Consider the following 20170-nt stretch of genomic DNA (forward strand, 5'->3'; position numbering starts at 1 on the left):
AAACCAGAAGAGCCGCATTCACAGTCTTAAGAAAGAGTGGTGCTTTGGATGAAGTGCACCATGCATGGAATCAGTCAAGCCCCACCCTGACATCCACATTTTAAAATTTTCACTGGCTCGATAAGACAAGGATGCATGCACATGTAGGGAAGAAAAAGCCTGTTTCTTTACAGACCGAGGCGTGATGATAGATTTTAGGAAAAACGTGGCTTATATCCCACCACAGAGGCAGCTGCAGTGCAGGCCCTAATGCTACTATTTAAGCTGGACCACGTGATCACCAGATAAAGGCGGTCTATGTGGATACTGGTCTGTATCCAGGCAACTCCTTTATTCATTTCCTAGCAACCGTTAAATCTTGGGAGGGGGGCTGGGGGTTGGGCGTCGTTGGCCTACATGTCCCTCATACATGACTGGGCAGTTTGACCTCTTTTATCTGAAGAAGACTGGAAAACAAAGCCAAACGGCTGTTAATCTGGTCAATAAAACACCACATCTATCATGTAGAAGGCAGTAAATTTTGAACAGTACGTAAAAATCTGTATGCATGAAATCCTACAAAGGTCATATCAAAAATACATGTAACAGTGATGGTTTGATAATAACTAAAGTTTTTTTTTGTTGCCAGCCAATGTGGATGGGTGTTTAAACTCCTCTTTAGCTTAACTGCAAATACACATTTTATAATATAGCCTTAAGGAAAAGTAAGACACTAGAAGATCCATATATATCCGGTGAAAGGCTTGAAATTCACTCTGATGGTAACAAATTGGAGGGGCGATTTGAAGAAAGATGAGCTGATTGATTTTGTATTGGAAAATGTGAAATAAAATAAGATGTATTACGGATAAAACCTGATAAAATCAATTATAAATAAAAGTGAATACAGTTTTCAATATCAGATGCAGAGAATAGTCCACTTTTTAAGTGTTTTTGAATTTTATTACAAGCCTTCCTATTAGTTATTCTGTTTTTGTTTATTAGTTTTAGCATGAGGAGCGACATATGGAGAGTTTGTGTAGAGCAGCCCGGGTCTGTCTGGCACAAACATGCTGAAAATTACGCAGCATTTTTCCCATAATCAGAGGCGCCATGCTTGCAGCACAATACGGCAGGATAGTAGGGTGGGGTCTGCTGGGCGGTCCTTGTAGTGAGGAGAACCGCTTATCCAATCGAAAGCCGCGGAATGATTCGAAACGTCAGACTGACGGGAGATTAGCCAATAGGGCGCAGCAGCCACGGGCGCCGGGTCTTCCCTTGCATATATACCCCTGTCCATCCTCATGTGCGCCATTATCTCTTACATCGACCCCATAACAGTCGAATTGTAAGACTGCTTGTCGAGGAGCTTCTGCCAACCTCCACCGCGACTATAACATAACAAAATGGTAAGAACTTTTAAAAAAGCTTTGTTAACAGGCCATACTTGAGGCACACTTAAAAAAAAGAAAGAAGGTGGGTGTGATTTGTAAGTTGAGCTCTTACAAGGGAGGGTTGCTTTACCTTTAAATGAAAAGTGGGATTTAAAACTGTGTGGCTGATTTTGCTATATAGATATTCCATTTCTTGCAGTGTTTTAGTCCCAGCTTGAGATGGGGAGATGCTCTGACGCCTTTCAATTGGGGGACGTGGCGGGCAGACCGAACAAAAGAGGTTTTCAGGGGTGGACAGAGGGAATAATGGAGGCTTCAGTCCAGCCGGTGACTCTGCGGTGTTTTATTCTCTCACTGGCATGACTAAAGCCCCGGTCATCACTAGTCGTGACCGCGACGGGCTGTAAGGGTAATTCACGTCACTGGCAGGGAGAATGGCATTAAGCTGTATCAGCTTAAAAAGAATGCCTCACACCCACAGTAACCCAATCCTTAGGGAAAACTGGATGAAAATGCCCTGTCAGCGCGGCAAGCCATTAAAAATGCATGCGAGTAACGGACTCTCCCGGGCTGATAGTTACCGCACTGATGCACAGCCAGCCACCTAGCAGATGTACAGCCGGCCACCTAGTAGTATTTTCTGTTATAACGGTTTAGTTTCAGTGATGAGACTAAATCAGTGGCATTAACATATAGACAGACCTAACACTGAATTAAAATGATCAATTCTCTGATGGCAAAGATGGCGCTGGAAGCGTAACATGGGGCGGGGGGGGGGGGGGGGGGGGCGCAAAAACCGCATTTTGGGGCTAAACCGCAAACTTTTGAGCCATTTTTCCACATTTGACTGGTGGTTCAACGCATGCAGTTATTATGCTGTAAAATCAATACCCGTGGGCATTACCATTATGGCTGCCTTGCTTCCTTGACTAAACTTTTCTCCTTTAACGGCTCAACCTTTTCTAATATTCACGCTTCCCAACGAATTTCAACGGCCCCGACGTCATCGGTTGCCAGAGTGAAGGGTTTGTCGCATAGCAACGCGGTTCCAGACACAATCCAGTGCACCTGTTGGGCGGGAAAAAAATAAGAGTAGTTGTTGCTAAAAAAACAAGTTTGGATCAGTAAAAGTGACTCTCACCCAAAACAACTGAATGAAGAAAAACACTTTGAACAGTTTTGTACTTTTTTTGTTTGCACTACAAATGAATACATTTACAGCTAAATTACCCCCCCCCCCTTTATCGCTTTGTTTTCTTCTCTCCACAGCGTGAGTGTATCTCCATCCACGTTGGTCAGGCTGGTGTCCAGATCGGCAATGCCTGCTGGGAGCTTTACTGCCTGGAACATGGGATCCAGCCGGACGGACAGATGCCCAGTGACAAGACCATTGGAGGAGGAGACGATTCCTTCAACACCTTCTTCAGCGAGACTGGAGCTGGAAAGCACGTCCCCAGAGCTGTTTTTGTGGACCTGGAGCCCACTGTCATCGGTAAGTGTCATCACCACTCATTGAACAATAATGTAGGAAAATTAAAACATTTTTAAAGGAAAACTAACGTAATGTTGTTTGCATAGATGAGGTGCGCAGTGGTACCTACCGTCAGCTGTTCCACCCTGAGCAGCTGATCACAGGCAAGGAGGATGCTGCCAATAACTACGCCCGTGGACATTACACCATCGGCAAAGAGATCATTGACCTGGTTCTGGACAGGATCCGCAAACTGGTGGGCTAAATTTACAGCAGCTTGTTTCAACTTTATCTTCAGAAAGACAAATTAAATAAAATAATCACTGGTTGTTATCTCCTCTTCTGTCCTCAGGCTGATCAGTGCACTGGTCTTCAGGGCTTCCTGGTGTTCCACAGCTTTGGCGGTGGCACCGGCTCTGGTTTCACCTCCCTGCTGATGGAGCGTCTGTCTGTCGACTATGGCAAGAAGTCCAAGCTGGAGTTCTCCATCTACCCAGCTCCCCAGGTGTCCACCGCTGTGGTGGAGCCCTACAACTCCATCCTGACCACCCACACCACCCTAGAGCACTCTGACTGTGCCTTCATGGTAGATAACGAGGCCATCTACGATATCTGCCGTAGGAACCTCGATATCGAGCGTCCTACTTACACCAACCTGAACAGGCTGATCGGTCAGATTGTGTCCTCCATCACTGCTTCCCTCCGCTTTGATGGTGCCCTCAATGTTGATCTGACAGAGTTCCAGACCAACTTGGTGCCATACCCCCGTATCCACTTCCCCCTGGCCACCTATGCGCCAGTCATCTCTGCAGAGAAGGCTTACCACGAGCAGCTCTCAGTGGCTGAGATCACAAACGCCTGCTTTGAGCCAGCCAATCAGATGGTGAAATGTGACCCTCGCCACGGCAAGTACATGGCCTGCTGCCTTTTGTACCGTGGTGATGTGGTGCCCAAAGATGTCAACGCTGCCATTGCCACCATCAAAACCAAACGCACCATCCAGTTTGTGGACTGGTGCCCCACTGGTTTCAAGGTTGGCATCAACTACCAGCCCCCCACTGTGGTTCCTGGTGGAGATCTGGCCAAGGTCCAGAGGGCTGTGTGCATGCTGAGCAACACCACTGCTATTGCAGAGGCCTGGGCTCGGCTCGACCACAAGTTCGATCTGATGTACGCTAAGCGTGCCTTTGTTCACTGGTACGTGGGTGAGGGTATGGAGGAGGGAGAGTTCTCCGAGGCCAGAGAGGACATGGCAGCTCTGGAGAAGGATTATGAGGAGGTGGGAGTCGACTCCATTGAGGGTGAAGGAGAGGAGGAAGGAGAGGAGTATTGAAAGGGACCTGAAGGCATTAGTTAAAAAGGAAATATTTGACTAATATGTCTCCTTTAAAGCATTCCAAATACAAATGTTTTGTCATTTTGGCTGTTCAGTTCTAAACCCTTGGAAATGTCAAGTTTGGCTATGCTCTAAATAAAACCTCTGTGATGAAAAACTGTTTAACTGTTTGTCTTTTAAATATTCAGTGATATTCAAAACGATTTTTAAATATTCAGAAACTTTATGACATATTAGTCATGAGTAAGTAGCACAGAAATGTTTGAATCATGTAATTTAAGATGTTTAAAAGTCATGTTTTTAAACATGCATGTAAAAAGCTGATTAGTTTTCTCAATAGCGTTCAAATCTTTTTTCTTGTAATCGATACATAAATCCTACAGCCGTGTTTATAAATACTGTTCATAAATACATATTTTAAATATTAGTGTGAACCATTGCTTGAAGTTTCAATGTTTAAAGTCAAGCCAAGAAAATCAGTTTTCAGCAGGTGTTTAAAATTCACCTGCTGAATATCTGACTGATTCAGCCGACCTGAATGACAAAGGAAGACTCTTTCAAAGCTTAGGTACGACAACTGTAACAGCACTTGCCACAAACTTTAATACAAAAGCAGTAAATTTAGGTCGAGTAATGAATAATATCTTAAACTAACCACCTCCTATTACTAGTTTTGATTAAGTTTTTATATAAATAAATATGTTTATGTAAATATATAACTTGGCTGGGGCCCGCCTGCAGTACCTTTATGGTCCACCAGAGGGCCCCAGCCCACAGTTTAGGAATCCTTGCATTGTGACAAATCTTTTGACCGTAATGAGGATCCTGAGGTTTACAATGCGGTCTTCAAAATTAAGCTGTAAAATAGAGCACAATAGAGCCATGGTGTGAGACTGGAAGGAGACACAAACCCAGCCTGATAGTGTCACAGGGTTGTGTCAGGAAGTGCACCCGGTGTAAAGCTTGGGCTAAAGCCAATATGTGGATCCATCTGCTGTGACAACCTCATGGAAAATAAGGCTGCAGCCAAAAGTATTCCACTACAACTAAAATAAAAATACTGAACTGACAGCTGTAGTGAATTACTCTTCAGGTCTGGTAAGTCCACACAGGAACTATAAGATTAAACTATAAGAGGAACCTCAGATGGGAGGCACTCTCACCTGACCTCCTACTTTACTATTGTATCTAACGAAGCCAAGCAACGTCTTATCCTGACCTTATAAAAACATCTGGAGTTACAAAAGGTACAAAGTACATAAATAAGGTTAGGTGAACATTTTTTTTCCAGGATTTTTAGCCCCACAACCTCTGAAGTACAGGAGATATCCACATGAAATGTTCAGGGCTGAAAAACACATTTATGCTCTGTTACAAACTTCAACCAAATACATTTCACACCCACTCCAAGTGGCAAAATCTACAAACAAAATCTTATTTTTGCTCAGAATGATTTTCTATGACTACATTTAAGCATCCGTATCATAAGATATAGTTTCAATATTAAATTTGCGCCAATACCAATGCACTGCTTATGTTTAAAAGTAACAGAAGAAAGCAGTGGTGCCCTGGATGTTTTTGTCTATTTCTGATAATTTGCTTGAGAAAACGTCCGAGTACAATATGTGGGATTAATGGCTGGTCGCATTAAGTTATCATATAAAAGTTCTTCTTTTTACCTAAATTTTGATACCGGGTTTATCTTTTATAGTCTTGAAAAGGAAAGTTTTTCACAGGATTTTCTAGACCTGTAAAAAAAAACTGAGTAAGGGAATATGATTCAGTAACTCAGAGAAGCAGCTTTAGCAGCAATAACTTGGAAGTAATCATTTTCTGTATGACTCGATTGGTGTCTTGATTCAGTGTGGAGGAATTTTGGTCCACTCTTCTTTATTACAGTGCTTCGTTGGTAATTTAGGTTAGCAGGTATTTGTTATTGCACAGCTTTTTAAAAATCCCACCATAGCATTTCCAGTAGGTAGAGACCTTGACTTAAACTGGGCCACTGCAAAATCTGGATTCTTTTCTTCTTCAGCCATTCTCATATAGATTTGCTGCTGTGTTTGGGAACTTTGTTCTGCTGCATGACCCAGTTTCAGTCAAGCCTAGCTGTCAGACAGACGGCCTTACATCTGACTCTAGAATACTTTGATATACTGAGGAGCTCATGGGCGACTCAATGACTGCAAGGCGCTCAGGTCCTGTGGCTGCAAAAAAAGCCCAAATCATCACTCCTCCACTGCAATGCTGACAGTTAATATGAGGTGTTTGTGCTGATTTACTCTTTTTTTTACCAAATACGGTTGTGTGCATTGTAGCCAAACATCTCCACTTTGGTCTTGTTTGTCCAAAGGGCTGTTATAATTCAGATACTAACATAAGCTGTGATGTCGTGTTCTTTTTTAGAGACCATGGCAGCCCTTCCAAACAATCTGTAGTTGTTCAATCTTTGTGTACTGACATGAACTTTAACATTTAACATGTTAACTGAGGTCTGTAGAGTCTAAGATGTAAGGACTCTACAGATTACAGGCATTCCACAGTCAGGATGTGCGTAGTTTTCATACATTGGTTCTGCATTTTTGGCTCAATTTTTGTTAAATAAATGATGTATCGTTGTTCATCTGAGGTTGTATTTACCTGCTATTAAGACCTCGTCTTAACACCTGATATGTAAAGCCTCAAGCATGATTTATGGTCCTAGTAATGTGTCTGTCTGTGTACAGTGGATGAAAGGGGTTTTTACACACCACTAATGTGTTTCCAACTGCACATCACCGAATTGAGTGCTGAATGACTTACAAATGGGCCGGAATGGGGGAGGGAGCGACAGCGGACTGGGAAAGGATGAAGCATAAAACGAACGTTAAAGATAAAAAAATTAAAGCATGAAAAGTACAAACAGTGGCTGCGGTGGACAGTTTTCAATACTTATTTCCTCTTCAGATCCTTGCACGTTATCATGTTGCTGTTCTCAGCAGATGGCTGATGGACCAACAAACAAGAGTAGCCCACAGACCAGCTGTACCACATATTTTTCACACTGCCTCCATCGACAGCAAACACTCTCAGCATTCCATAACTACCTGCCTACCTGCCTTCACGCTATCACAGCTCAAGCACAAAACAAGCATTAGAACTTTCAAGGGTCTATTTTCTTTTTTGGCATGATTGCATTACAGACAAATTGTACATAAAGTAATTATTCTGATGAAAAAGGTTGCCCGTTAGTGTTATAGGGATTAATACTGATGTTAAGATGTCGAGCTCATTTTAAACAGTTTATATTCTGTTTTATCTACAGTGATTTATCATATTCTATAACATAACATGTTTGTAGTGGCTGTCCTGTGAGGAATACATACCTCCAAAACAGCTTTTAATGAGCTCAGAAAAACAGCTCAACTACTTGATTAAAGGATTAAAAAGCATAATAAAATATATCGATAAATAAAAATTACAGCTGAATTAAAAGGCTTGAGCACTGTGTGACATGGTTAACTGTCAGTATTCACAGGAGGATTACAAATATTAATGAAAACGTAAGTTCGAGATACTAATACTAATCTGAAAGTGTTTGTGGAGCCTTCAGCTGTTCAGTTTATTAAACAGCAAGAAGCGACTGTGCCACAAGATGGCAGTAAAATACAGGATAGACGCAAACAGGCCAGAGGTTTTATGACAGAAAGCTGCTTTCACTTTGGTACATTTTAATTTCTGCTTATTTTTTAATTTAACTGAACTGCTGAACTGAACTAACTGAACAAAGCACTGCTTACTTTGCTTTGCTTTGCTTGCTCTGACACAACGCCACTGCTGTAGCTGTGACTTCTTCTGGGTCAAAATAAAATTCTAGCCCTTTTTCACTTGCCTTTAAAATTTGAGATTTGTGGAATGGGGGTTGTAAATGTAATTGTAATTTTAAACAGAACTTAGATGTGATTTTCAGGCTTGAAAATTTTCACATCTTCTCCCTTTAAAAGTAATGAAGACTCACTGAAAAGGCAAAAATGCAACTTAGAAGACATCATCTTAAAATACCTAAATTTAGGCTTGGGACCTAAATATTCATATAGTATAAAAATATTTTGCATGCATTTCATTAAATATGCTAATAGTAAAAATATCAGCTCATTCCTAAAGTGGTCAGATGGGATTTATTTTAGTAGAGTTGTATAATGATTTTCAGTCTTTTAGGCTTGCTATCCTTGACAAAGAAGCAGTGTCTTGGAGTCATTTCAGATAGTAGTTTTCTCTAAACTCAGACATTTTTATTGAGTTTGCCAGTTTTTAAGCATGCTTTTTCTTCTTTTGTCTATCACTTGTCCAGTTCCTATAATTTTTTTACAAACACATTTGCTAAATATTTAGCTAACTCTATGGGAATCACCTGTTGGTGCAAAATACCATATTATATCTGTCTAAGTGGGTTATCATTGGCATTTTCTATAGATTCCCCCACTGAAACTGGAACAAATAATAAGTGAGTTACTTCAATATGCTTGAATCCTCACAGGTCAGTTTTAAGTGGGTTAATAAACAAACAGAAATTCCTCTGAAATTGATCAGGTATTTGTATTTGTTGTAACTGTTGCTCCCCTATTGGCCAACTGGATAAATAAAGGAAAATAAGGTACATGGACTGGACTGAATGTGAGTGAAAAAACAGCCAGTGCCCAAAGAAAAACTTTGAAAGACCTTCAGGAAAGTCTGGAGAATTATTGCTCAAGCTCTAGGAGAACTATTGTTAACTAAAAAAAAAAAACTACAAGAAGGAAACAAAGCATAAAGAAAAAAGAATGGCTCAAGACTTAATATAGACTTAATGTAATATTACCTTCCATGTTTACTTTTTGTGTAAGTCAGTATGTTTGTGTTTTTACTTTGCCAGGCTTCTGGTTTTGTGGAAAGAAGAAAAAGCTGCTGTTTTGAAATGTGCTCTATAAATAAATCTCGCTTGTGACTCTTTGGGCCCCGAGCACCAGGTTGGGAGACATAAATCAACATTGTTTAGAGGTACACAGATATTTAAAAACAAGCCCGCAGCACCAAAATGCATCAGGTCTGGTTAAGTAATAATGTCATATGTGATGACAAGTTTTTTTTTCTTACAAAAGGTTTTTTTTGTTTTAAATTTTGCTGATAATGATACTGCCCTTATTTTTGAGGGAGTCTATTGGAGTGGATTTCTAAGTGTCATTTTCTTTATTTGAATACTTCTCCCAACACTATATTGTGCTCATAATACTCACTGAATGTCATTTAACTAAATAAAGCAGGACTGTGGAACTCAAGGTATATCCCACCCTCCAAGATGCAAGTCTCACCATTCTGTAGCCGGGATGAATCTCCCCCAGGCACTTGTACATAAAACCGGCACGTATAGAATCACCTGTTATATTAAAAACCGCCTAAAAACTTAATTTGCTTCCAAATAGGGGTTAAAAAAGTTTTTTTCCTGGTGAAAACATGTCTTTTTCTCTGTTTACTTTAATTGCCATGTCTTTCTCTTACAATGTATCCTATAATATTTGGTAGATGCTGTAAAGTATGAGTGAAAACAGACAATAAAAACTTAAACGTGAAATCACTGGAGAAAAAAAAGCACACTTCCTGCCTGAAACACGCTGCTGGCAGCTGCGATTGCCTCACCTTCCTGAAAAGTTTGTGCCGTGTCAGGCTGAAAGTGACGCTTACAATCTAACCAATAGGAATAGGGCTCATGTGACGTGACCCAATCAGATTCAGCGGAGCGTTTCCGGCGTGTGAGCGAGTATAAAAGGCCCCGCCCAGACGGGACGCATCAGTTGCCTCTTACACGGGACTCATAAAGGCCTATTTGTGGGAGCTAACGTTTTTCTCGCTTCCTATTCCTCATTTTAATCCTGAAACTTATCAACATAAGGAAACATGGTGAGTGTTAAGTTTTATTGTCTTTTCCTACAATTAAGTTCAAACTGAAGTTATATCACGTGGTAGCCGGTAATTCAAATCAGCTGAAAGGGTCATTAAGTTCAGCCACTGTACTTTAATAGCTAGAAGAAGTTATCATTTCAGGCTGCTAACCAACCCCAGTGTTCAACAGACTTTTAGTGTATTTTTGGTGTAGCGTGACAGGGCACAACCCAAATTCAAGTTCAGCCCCGTCTGTCTGTTTCCGGCTTTTCATGCGCACATTGACCTAGTTGGCAAAGGTCAGCCTGCAGCATTCCTCTGATTAGCACCTCTCTGAAGAGGCCCGGCCTTTGTGAAATTGAAGCCACAGACTCGGCAAACAGAAGCAGCTCACTTAAAGCTTTATGGGTGGTTTTGTGTCTTTTGTTTGGTTTGATGTGAAAATGTTTGTTCTCGACACAAAAGATTTGCTTGTTGCTTTGCTTGATGTACATGTGATATTTCTAAAGGGCTCGGATGTTATCAGCCTCAGGGGAATATAATCATGACTGTGGCATCCCATTGCTAACAAAGAGCCTTATTAATTTTCTTCCTCATGTCTCACATTAGTTCCAGAGCAGACCTCAACATGTGATGAGTAGCTTTCAGCTACTATTGGGATTAAAAAAAAAAATAGAATGGATGCCAAATGAATGACTTTTTTTTTTTTTTTTCTTTTTTTTTCCCCTCTCTCCACAGCGTGAGTGTATCTCAGTGCACGTTGGTCAGGCTGGTGTCCAGATCGGCAATGCCTGCTGGGAGCTTTACTGCCTGGAACATGGGATCCAGCCGGACGGACAGATGCCCAGTGACAAGACCATTGGAGGAGGAGACGATTCCTTCAACACCTTCTTCAGCGAGACTGGAGCTGGAAAGCACGTCCCCAGAGCTGTTTTTGTGGACCTGGAGCCCACTGTCATCGGTAAGTGTCATCACCACTCATTGAACAATAATGTAGGAAAATTAAAACATTTTTAAAGGAAAACTAACGTAATGTTGTTTGCATAGATGAGGTGCGCAGTGGTACCTACCGTCAGCTGTTCCACCCTGAGCAGCTGATCACAGGCAAGGAGGATGCTGCCAATAACTACGCCCGTGGACATTACACCATCGGCAAAGAGATCATTGACCTGGTTCTGGACAGGATCCGCAAACTGGTGGGTGAATTCAAAGCAGCTAGTATAAAATGTGTATATACAAATGAAATAATTGAATGAAGTAACTCATGCCTGGTTGTCATCTCTTCCTCTCCGTCCTCAGGCTGATCAGTGCACTGGTCTTCAGGGCTTCCTGGTGTTCCACAGCTTCGGTGGTGGCACCGGCTCTGGTTTCACCTCCCTGCTGATGGAGCGTCTGTCTGTCGACTACGGCAAGAAGTCCAAGCTGGAGTTCTCCATCTACCCAGCTCCCCAGGTGTCCACCGCTGTGGTGGAGCCCTACAACTCCATCCTGACCACCCACACCACCCTAGAGCACTCTGACTGTGCCTTCATGGTAGATAACGAGGCCATCTACGATATCTGCCGTAGGAACCTCGATATCGAGCGTCCTAGTTACACCAACCTGAACAGGCTGATCAGTCAGATTGTGTCCTCCATCACTGCTTCCCTCCGCTTTGATGGTGCCCTCAATGTTGATCTGACAGAGTTCCAGACCAACTTGGTGCCATACCCCCGTATCCACTTCCCCCTGGCCACCTATGCGCCAGTCATCTCTGCAGAGAAGGCTTACCACGAGCAGCTAACTGTATCTGAGATCACAAATGCCTGCTTTGAGCCAGCCAATCAGATGGTGAAATGTGACCCTCGCCACGGCAAGTACATGGCCTGCTGCCTGCTGTTCCGTGGCGATGTGGTGCCCAAAGATGTCAATGCTGCCATTGCCGCCATCAAAACCAAGCGCACAATCCAGTTTGTGGACTGGTGCCCCACTGGTTTCAAGGTTGGCATCAACTACCAGCCCCCCACTGTGGTTCCTGGTGGAGATCTGGCCAAGGTCCAGAGGGCTGTGTGCATGCTGAGCAATACCACTGCTATTGCAGAGGCCTGGGCTCGGCTCGACCACAAGTTCGATCTGATGTACGCTAAGCGTGCCTTTGTTCACTGGTACGTGGGTGAGGGTATGGAGGAGGGAGAGTTCTCCGAGGCCAGAGAGGACATGGCAGCTCTGGAGAAGGATTATGAGGAGGTGGGAACTGATAGCTTGGGAGAGGATGATGAAGGAGAAGAGTATTAAATGACTTAACGTTCCTGTGCAATTTATTGCTATCATAAATAAAGTTTGTTCAATGACTGCAATTTGTCTTTTTTTTTTTTTCTTTTTAAAATACTATAAAGGGCACTGGATATCAAATTCTCAAATTTAGAATTTCAGTTATTAGATCTTAATCTAACTTGTGTGAAATCAAAGTGCTCACATGATGCTGTAATACTTTCTGGTACGCACCACTTTAGAAGCCAAAAATCTGCAAAGCCCATGCATCACACAAAGGATTGAGCCTTTATTTTAGGTCAGAACAATCATAATGTTAACCTTTCAAAATTGCCCACTTAATAAAGATCTCATAACTTGATTTCACATTTTTCATCTCATCAGCATCCATCTGTAGAGGCTCTACATCCCAAACCCTGCAAGACCCACTGTGGTTTAATATAATCTAACAGGTGTCTTGTGTGGTCACTAACAGTGTTTGAAAGTAAAACTGATGAAAGTCTAGTCACTTGGGGGCAGTGATGCTCCACAGATGTTCTTAATCAACATCTTGAAGCTGATCCACACTCATGTTGTTAGTGCTCCACTTGTTTTATCCATTTCAGTTCATGATTTGGAGGTGTTCATTTCCCAGTGAAGTACAGTGCTTCTCATTACTGAAGTGGCAATCCAGGCTTATGCCCACAAAAGTCACTGTGCACCTCAGCTGAGTTCTACCAATACACCTCAACTATAAGTTATGCCAGTTTCTACAGTTTTGTAATGAAACTTAAACAATCATGTAACTGATAAGTTGTTGCAGTGTGAGCTCAGTTTAATTACAGTTTACAGTGAATCGTGTTAACCACCATGACTGATGAGGACAATGAGCAGATGGGTCAGACTTTGTGAATTACCCCTCACATCTATAAAACAATAAATGTGCCATTCATCAGGTCGTACAGCTATTTTTAAAGCATGACCGTTTGAAAATTGCAAAACAAAATGGAAATGTGTCGAGGATACTGTGAGCACAGTCAAATGTTTTAGCGAGTGGTGTACTCTGGAAAAATGTCTCTCCCATTTGTCTCCAGCTTGGTCTCCGCATGTAATCTGAGACAGATATGTTTGCCCTCTCATAACTTTGCTTACATTTTTCTATGTGTATGCGTATAAGGTTTAAAATATGCATCTTTTTTATGATGATTATTTATTTTTAATGGAATAACAAAGTGACTTCAGCCAAATGCCCCCGTTCATATTGTCTGCTGCCACCTCTGCTCATACCTCCAGTATGCATAGGATGGATGAGAAATAAAAAACAGAAAAGCAGAAAACAGCCCAGATTTCAGAGACTCCAAGTAATAGAAAGGATTTAAAAGATGAATTGCAATGGCAATTTTAGCTTTATGGACTTTAATGTTTTTCTAATAAAATGGTGCATGATTTCCTTTTATACTGTCATGTATATCCCTCACACTGCAATATAAGTTTGTCAGGAACTGTAAGAGATGAAATATTGTCAAGTATAGAAAACTGAATGTCAGCAGCCTCATAGAACTTATTTCTTATTAAACCTGTGAAGTGGACGTGTAACGCCATCAAAAAGAGGCCTAAAGGCAGAATATGGGGTACCCATGATGTAGGTTATACAGTAATTGATTCATCATCATGCAGGAAATGTCATACTGTCAATAATGGCAACAGCACCCTGCCACCTGGCATTCCTTCCCCTCGGTTTACCCCTGCTTGACAAGAGGCCAAAATCTGATTCCACACTGTAGTCTTGATAAGTTAGATCGTCCACCAGCCAAGGACATCTGCGTTGAGAGAAGCCCTTCACGCAGGGGCAGTGCCAGAGCATATGCAGTGGGCGGGAACCCAACTTTCACAGGGGTGGATTTGGCTCACATCAATTTACTGTTTCAAGTCCATTATGTGCAAGAGGTTATTATAGGTACTAAAAGTGAAGTAAAAACTGAAACTAGGTGTTAGAAAAAGAATGAACTGAAACAAAAATACAAACTAAAAAGAAGGTTAACTAAAATGATAAAGCACTTACAAGATTAACTAAAATAAAATAAACACTAAATCTTATTTTTGGTCTTTGATGAGGTCAAATTTGTAAATCAGTTTATTGAGACAAGGATGTCTACATAACCTGAAAATGTTTATATACACATTAAAATATAAAGCTAACAGTGAAACTGAATATTTTCAATTAATAAAAATGAAACTGAATGACTCAATCCGCTGTGGAAACTAAAATCAATTGAAATAAAAATTAATACAAATAAAAGAAACATGTAACTCTGATGTTCAAAGCTATACTTGTAGTCACGTAACAGATCCATAAAAGAAAGGTTATAAACAAAGATGCAAAGCAGAAAAACCCGTTGGATTTACATTACATTTAAAACAGCAGGTCTACTGCAGGAGGCTTTAATAAACTTCTAATTTGGCCACATTTACAGGCTACACAACAAATTCAACTGAAGGATAAATAACTGACTTTAAACTATCTGACAAACAGATATTCTTAACTACAAGCATTCAAGTGGCTAAATTAATTCACCACATACTAGAAAAGTTGGAGTCACACTGCAGAATTTCTCACCCCATTTTTATTTATTTTTTGATTGTCTTGCCAGATCATAAAGCTGCATGAGCTGACGGATGACTGTTTTTACTATAGCTCCAAAGAGAGAGTGTAGGATCAGTGTCTTCAGTCATACTAGTGATCTTTATGACTGTATTAGCACTAAGCCTGAGCTTTGATATTTTTTACTGGAGTGACTTAGTGCAGATGTTTATTTTAAGTTCTTTCAACCGTAAAGCCTATTTATATAGTTTGGAAAGTGTATCGGTAACATTCAGATGATGGGGAACAAAGACCTTTTTAAACGTACCTGAAACAGCAAATGAGGTGATTTCCATAACCTGTTTTCTCACATCCTTGTTGCTGTTTTTCAACCTCATCTAGCTTCTTTTTCAGGCAATAACCCGATTACCCAATCTGCATCATTAGTACCATTAGTTCCAACCTCTTCACATAATCCTGAACAACAGCCACAATAGCAGTATTATTGCCCATCTTTAGTTTCACACATGCGTGCTGTAGGTATCTCTGTTAGAAGAGGAGTGAGAAGGTGGCTGAAGTCAGCCTGGAACAAAAAAATCTGCAAAATTTAAGGATTGGTGACCAATCAACTTCCAACATACTTTTCTCTAGCTCAAGGCTATTATTTAAAACCGCTCTGGATCAGAGCTTTTAGTTGAGGTTTGAGGTAGAGGTGCACACAAACCTGAGAATAGAAGTTCCAGATCCCACTATCAGGACTCCTTTTTTCCCGTTCCTGGCATCTCTTGGACAACTTAGTGCAAAACCTTCTGGTTGGACGAATCAGTGTTCTTTGCAAATAGGTGGCAAGTGACCAGATCCATTAAGCCCAGATGTTAGATCTTCATAATGTTTCTTTATAATTCTGAAGTCGATAAAAGCCAAATGTTCATATGAAAGTGTAACATATCCATTCTTCATATAATGAAAAAGGCCTAACAAGTTGTTAAAACCATTTTGTACTCCACAAATATGTAAGAAATCGTAAGAAAGCACCTGCAGAGATCTCCACCCTACCGTCTCGTCCATTTTAACCAATAGGCACAGGCCTCATGCGACATCAAACCAATCAGATCCAGCAGACCGTTTCCGGAGGCTCTGCGGTTATAAAAACCACCGTGTAGCTGGGGCTGGTCATTTATCTCTTACACAGGATTCATAAAAGCCTGTTTGTAGGAATTAACTAATTTCTCCTCCTTTTCCTCATTTCGGCTCTGAAACTTCTTGACTTCAGGGAACATGGTGAGTAAATTTTTTTTCTCTTATTAAGTGTCGATTTAATCAAAAATCATTACTGAAATAGTCAATAATCAGGTGGCAGACCGTTAACTGAGATTAGCCGGAAGTATCAGCAGGATTTAGTATAACCAATTTAATTTTTAAAAGGATAAATTTCACACTGTTAACCAGACTACGCTGTCCTGACTGTACTTTTGGTGCGATATGACAGGACACATCCAAAATTCAAGTTATTTGCTTGTGTCCGTTTCCGGTTTCTTGTGCGCGCACTGAGCCAGTTATCAACAGGTCATCCTGTTTTCAGGCTGAAGCATTCCCATGACTAACAACTCTTTGAAGGTTCCTGGCTTTTATGAACCTGCGGCCGCAGACTACAAACAAACCAACTCACTTGAAGCTTCATTGTTCTTCTTCTTCTCGTGTCTTTAATGTTTTTGGGTGTGTATGGGCTACTTTTTTGTAAAGAAGTCTTTAATCGTCTACAGCTGTGTTTGCTTTGCTGAACTCTGATGTGCACATGTTTGTTCTTGACACAAAAGATTGTCTTGTCCTGGCTCACATGCGACATATTTCTAAAGGGTTGTTAGTTCAGAGCGTAAAAGGCCTCAGGTGACCACATGAGTAGCGGACAGGCTATGGAGTATTTTCCCACAGCCACCAGTAAATTTGAGTAGCGATTTCGGACTATAAAAAGCGGCAATGAGCGGAAGAATTTTTAAGATCCCACACATCGGTCCCGAATCTGTCACCATCTCCTGTAGATTGCTCTCGCCACAGCGACCATAGCGCGCGGGTGCGCTCCCCAAATGCGCAAAAAGATGCGCACAAGCTGCCATCTATCCGTCTCTCTCCCGTGATCGATGTGATCTCTTTCTACCTGATAATTTATGACGAGAATGTTTCTGATGTAAGAGGGTCTAAAGAAAGTTAAAGCTGAGACAAAACCAAAAACTGATGTCACTACTGAAGAGTGAGAGACGGGAGGATGTACTGCAGACCATGTTCTCCAACCTTTGACTTCGTTGGTTCTACAAAACCTAAAGCCTGAGTCGGAGATGATTATCAGACAGTGGTTATGATCCTTCTGCAGGGTTTGTGAGCGCTTACACAACGGGCAAGTTTGGTGCATCATTTGACTCTTCTGCACCAAAATGGATCAGTTGAGCACCGACTTCTCAAATCAGATGCAAATGATAAAAAAAAAAAATAAAGCTGACTTTCCTGAATACAGGCAAATTTCTGTGACTGGTCCTTTGTTGGTAGGATGTGGTTCAGCAGGTTGCGTATAAAAGGTGTTACTTCAGAAGAAAAATGACATCAGTGATGCATTCAACTTCCCTTAAACCAAAACTCTAAACATAACCTGGCCTGACTTCCGCATAAGTTACCTTTGCGATGGAATTAGGTTAAGAGAGCTATGCAAGTGACAGTGAAAACTCTGACTTCAAGTTCAACTTGGCTCGCTAAAGCATTAACCGTGTTAAGAATTCTCTCAAGTGTGATTCATTTGTTGCAAGGGACAAATTACATAGCTTACTGATGGAACGATTAAATATTTTTAATGTTCTTTACTAAAATTCCAGTATTGCTGGAATCACAGTCCTAAATCATGAAGTCATATTCCCCCGGGTAACTTTACGTTAGTTGAAGAGCAGGTCTAACAATGTGATTTTTGGATAATAAGTCAAAAATGAGGTCACCAAATAAATGGCTTTTCCATCTCACTTCCACAGCGTGAGTGTATCTCAGTGCACGTTGGTCAGGCTGGTGTCCAGATCGGCAATGCCTGCTGGGAGCTTTACTGCCTGGAACATGGGATCCAGCCGGACGGACAGATGCCCAGTGACAAGACCATTGGAGGAGGAGACGATTCCTTCAACACCTTCTTCAGTGAGACTTGTTCTGGAAAGCACGTCCCCAGAGCTGTTTTTGTGGACCTGGAGCCCACTGTCATCGGTAAGTGTCATCAATGCTCACTGAACACTAATGTAGGAAAATTAAAACCTCTTTAAAGCAAAACTAACGTAATGTTGTTTGCATAGATGAGGTGCGCAGTGGTACCTACCGCCAGCTGTTCCACCCTGAGCAGCTGATCACAGGCAAGGAGGATGCTGCCAATAACTACGCCCGTGGACATTACACCATCGGCAAAGAGATCATTGACCTGGTTCTGGACAGGATCCGCAAACTGGTGGGTGAATTCAAAGCAGCTAGTATAAAATGTGTACAAATGAAATAATTGAACGAAGTAACTCATGCCTGGTTGTCATCTCTTCCTCTCTGTCCTCAGGCTGATCAGTGCACTGGTCTTCAGGGCTTCCTGGTGTTCCACAGCTTCGGCGGTGGCACCGGCTCTGGTTTCACCTCCCTGCTGATGGAGCGTCTGTCTGTCGACTACGGCAAGAAGTCCAAGCTGGAGTTCTCCATCTACCCAGCTCCCCAAGTGTCCACCGCTGTGGTGGAGCCCTACAACTCCATCCTGACCACCCACACCACCCTAGAGCACTCTGACTGTGCCTTCATGGTAGATAATGAGGCCATCTACGATATCTGCCGTAGGAACCTCGATATCGAGCGTCCTAGTTACACCAACCTGAACAGGCTGATCGGTCAGATTGTGTCCTCCATCACTGCTTCCCTCCGCTTTGATGGTGCCCTCAATGTTGATCTGACAGAGTTCCAGACCAACTTGGTGCCATACCCCCGTATCCACTTCCCCCTGGCCACCTATGCTCCAGTCATCTCTGCAGAGAAGGCTTACCACGAGCAGCTCTCAGTGGCTGAGATCACAAATACTTGCTTTGAGCCAGCCAATCAGATGGTGAAATGTGACCCTCGCCACGGCAAGTACATGGCCTGCTGCCTGCTGTTCCGTGGTGATGTGGTGCCCAAAGATGTCAATGCTGCCATTGCCGCCATCAAAACCAAGCGCACCATCCAGTTTGTGGACTGGTGCCCCACTGGTTTCAAGGTTGGCATCAACTACCAGCCCCCCACTGTGGTTCCTGGTGGAGATCTGGCCAAGGTCCAGAGGGCTGTGTGCATGCTGAGCAACACCACTGCTATTGCAGAGGCCTGGGCTCGGCTCGACCACAAGTTCGATCTGATGTACGCTAAGCGTGCCTTTGTTCACTGGTACGTGGGTGAGGGTATGGAGGAGGGAGAGTTCTCCGAGGCCAGAGAGGACATGGCAGCTCTGGAGAAGGATTATGAGGAGGTGGGCGCTGACAGCATGGTAGAGGACGATGAGGGAGAAGAGTATTAAGTGCTAGCATATTCCTTCTCTTAATCTCTACCATCTAGTTTCATAAAGTTTAATTGAACGCACCATTTGTGCTAATGAATTACAGGATAGTAGAATTTCTTTATAGTTTTCAGATTATTCAGTTTTAGCAAAAAACAAAATTCTGTCTTGGCTGGAATCAAATACCTTTATCCACTGTGTATTTTTAACATGACCTAATCTATCTTTACGGATGTTGCCAGCATGGGGACTCATACTCCTTTCTAGACACTTGAGGGCAGTGATGCTCCACACATGCTGAATCAACACCATGTTGAAGTGCTTGACACTTCAAACTATTGCAGGTACTTTACCTGACCTGACTTGCAGCATTAGAATGGTGATGTCACAATCAGGAGTGTGACAATTCTCCTTTGATTATGGCTCAATTCACACCTCAGTTTTGGCTCAGATCTTAAGATGGATTATTCAGTCTAGATTCTGTTCATGGTCTGGCATTCAACTATTTTTTAAATTTACCAAAACAGGTGTATTTATAGTTTTATAACAGAACATTGGGAAGAATACAGAAGTCTTTGGTATGAAAGGTGAAGACATCAGCAACCAGACAAAGAGAACCCACCAGAGAGGAGGAGAGGCTGTGTGTATGTGAGAGCACTTACATTACATAAAGCATTATCTTAGTGGAAACCTATTCTGTTTGATTAATTTTCCATTTAATATCACAGAATAAAAGACTTGGTTTGAGTTTTATTTGTCACTT

At 41.9% G+C, this 20170-nt stretch overlaps 3 protein-coding genes across 3 annotated transcripts; all 3 read left to right on the forward strand.

Moving 5' to 3' along the window:
- The first annotated feature begins 1274 nt into the window (after window positions 1-1274).
- LOC134619478 (tubulin alpha-1A chain) lies at window positions 1275-4337 on the forward strand. The gene is made up of 4 exons (XM_063465313.1): window positions 1275-1388; window positions 2643-2865; window positions 2952-3100; window positions 3197-4337. Exons 1-4 carry the CDS (start codon window positions 1386-1388, stop codon window positions 4175-4177), a joined length of 1356 nt encoding a protein of 451 aa, XP_063321383.1. The 5' UTR covers window positions 1275-1385; the 3' UTR covers window positions 4178-4337.
- Window positions 4338-9986: 5649 nt separating this feature from the next.
- On the forward strand, window positions 9987-12411 carry LOC134619019 (tubulin alpha-1C chain-like). The gene is made up of 4 exons (XM_063464703.1): window positions 9987-10093; window positions 10814-11036; window positions 11123-11271; window positions 11375-12411. The coding sequence occupies exons 1-4, from the start codon at window positions 10091-10093 to the stop codon at window positions 12347-12349; spliced, it is 1350 nt and encodes a 449-aa protein (XP_063320773.1). The 5' UTR covers window positions 9987-10090; the 3' UTR covers window positions 12350-12411.
- Window positions 12412-17901: 5490 nt separating this feature from the next.
- LOC134619359 (tubulin alpha-1C chain-like) lies at window positions 17902-19428 on the forward strand. The gene is made up of 3 exons (XM_063465149.2): window positions 17902-18119; window positions 18206-18354; window positions 18454-19428. The coding sequence occupies exons 1-3, from the start codon at window positions 17999-18001 to the stop codon at window positions 19426-19428; spliced, it is 1245 nt and encodes a 414-aa protein (XP_063321219.1). The 5' UTR covers window positions 17902-17998.
- Window positions 19429-20170: the final 742 nt, after the last annotated feature.

This window comes from Pelmatolapia mariae, linkage group LG20 (genome assembly GCF_036321145.2).
Source record: "Pelmatolapia mariae isolate MD_Pm_ZW linkage group LG20, Pm_UMD_F_2, whole genome shotgun sequence".
NCBI lineage: Eukaryota > Metazoa > Chordata > Actinopteri > Cichliformes > Cichlidae > Pelmatolapia > Pelmatolapia mariae.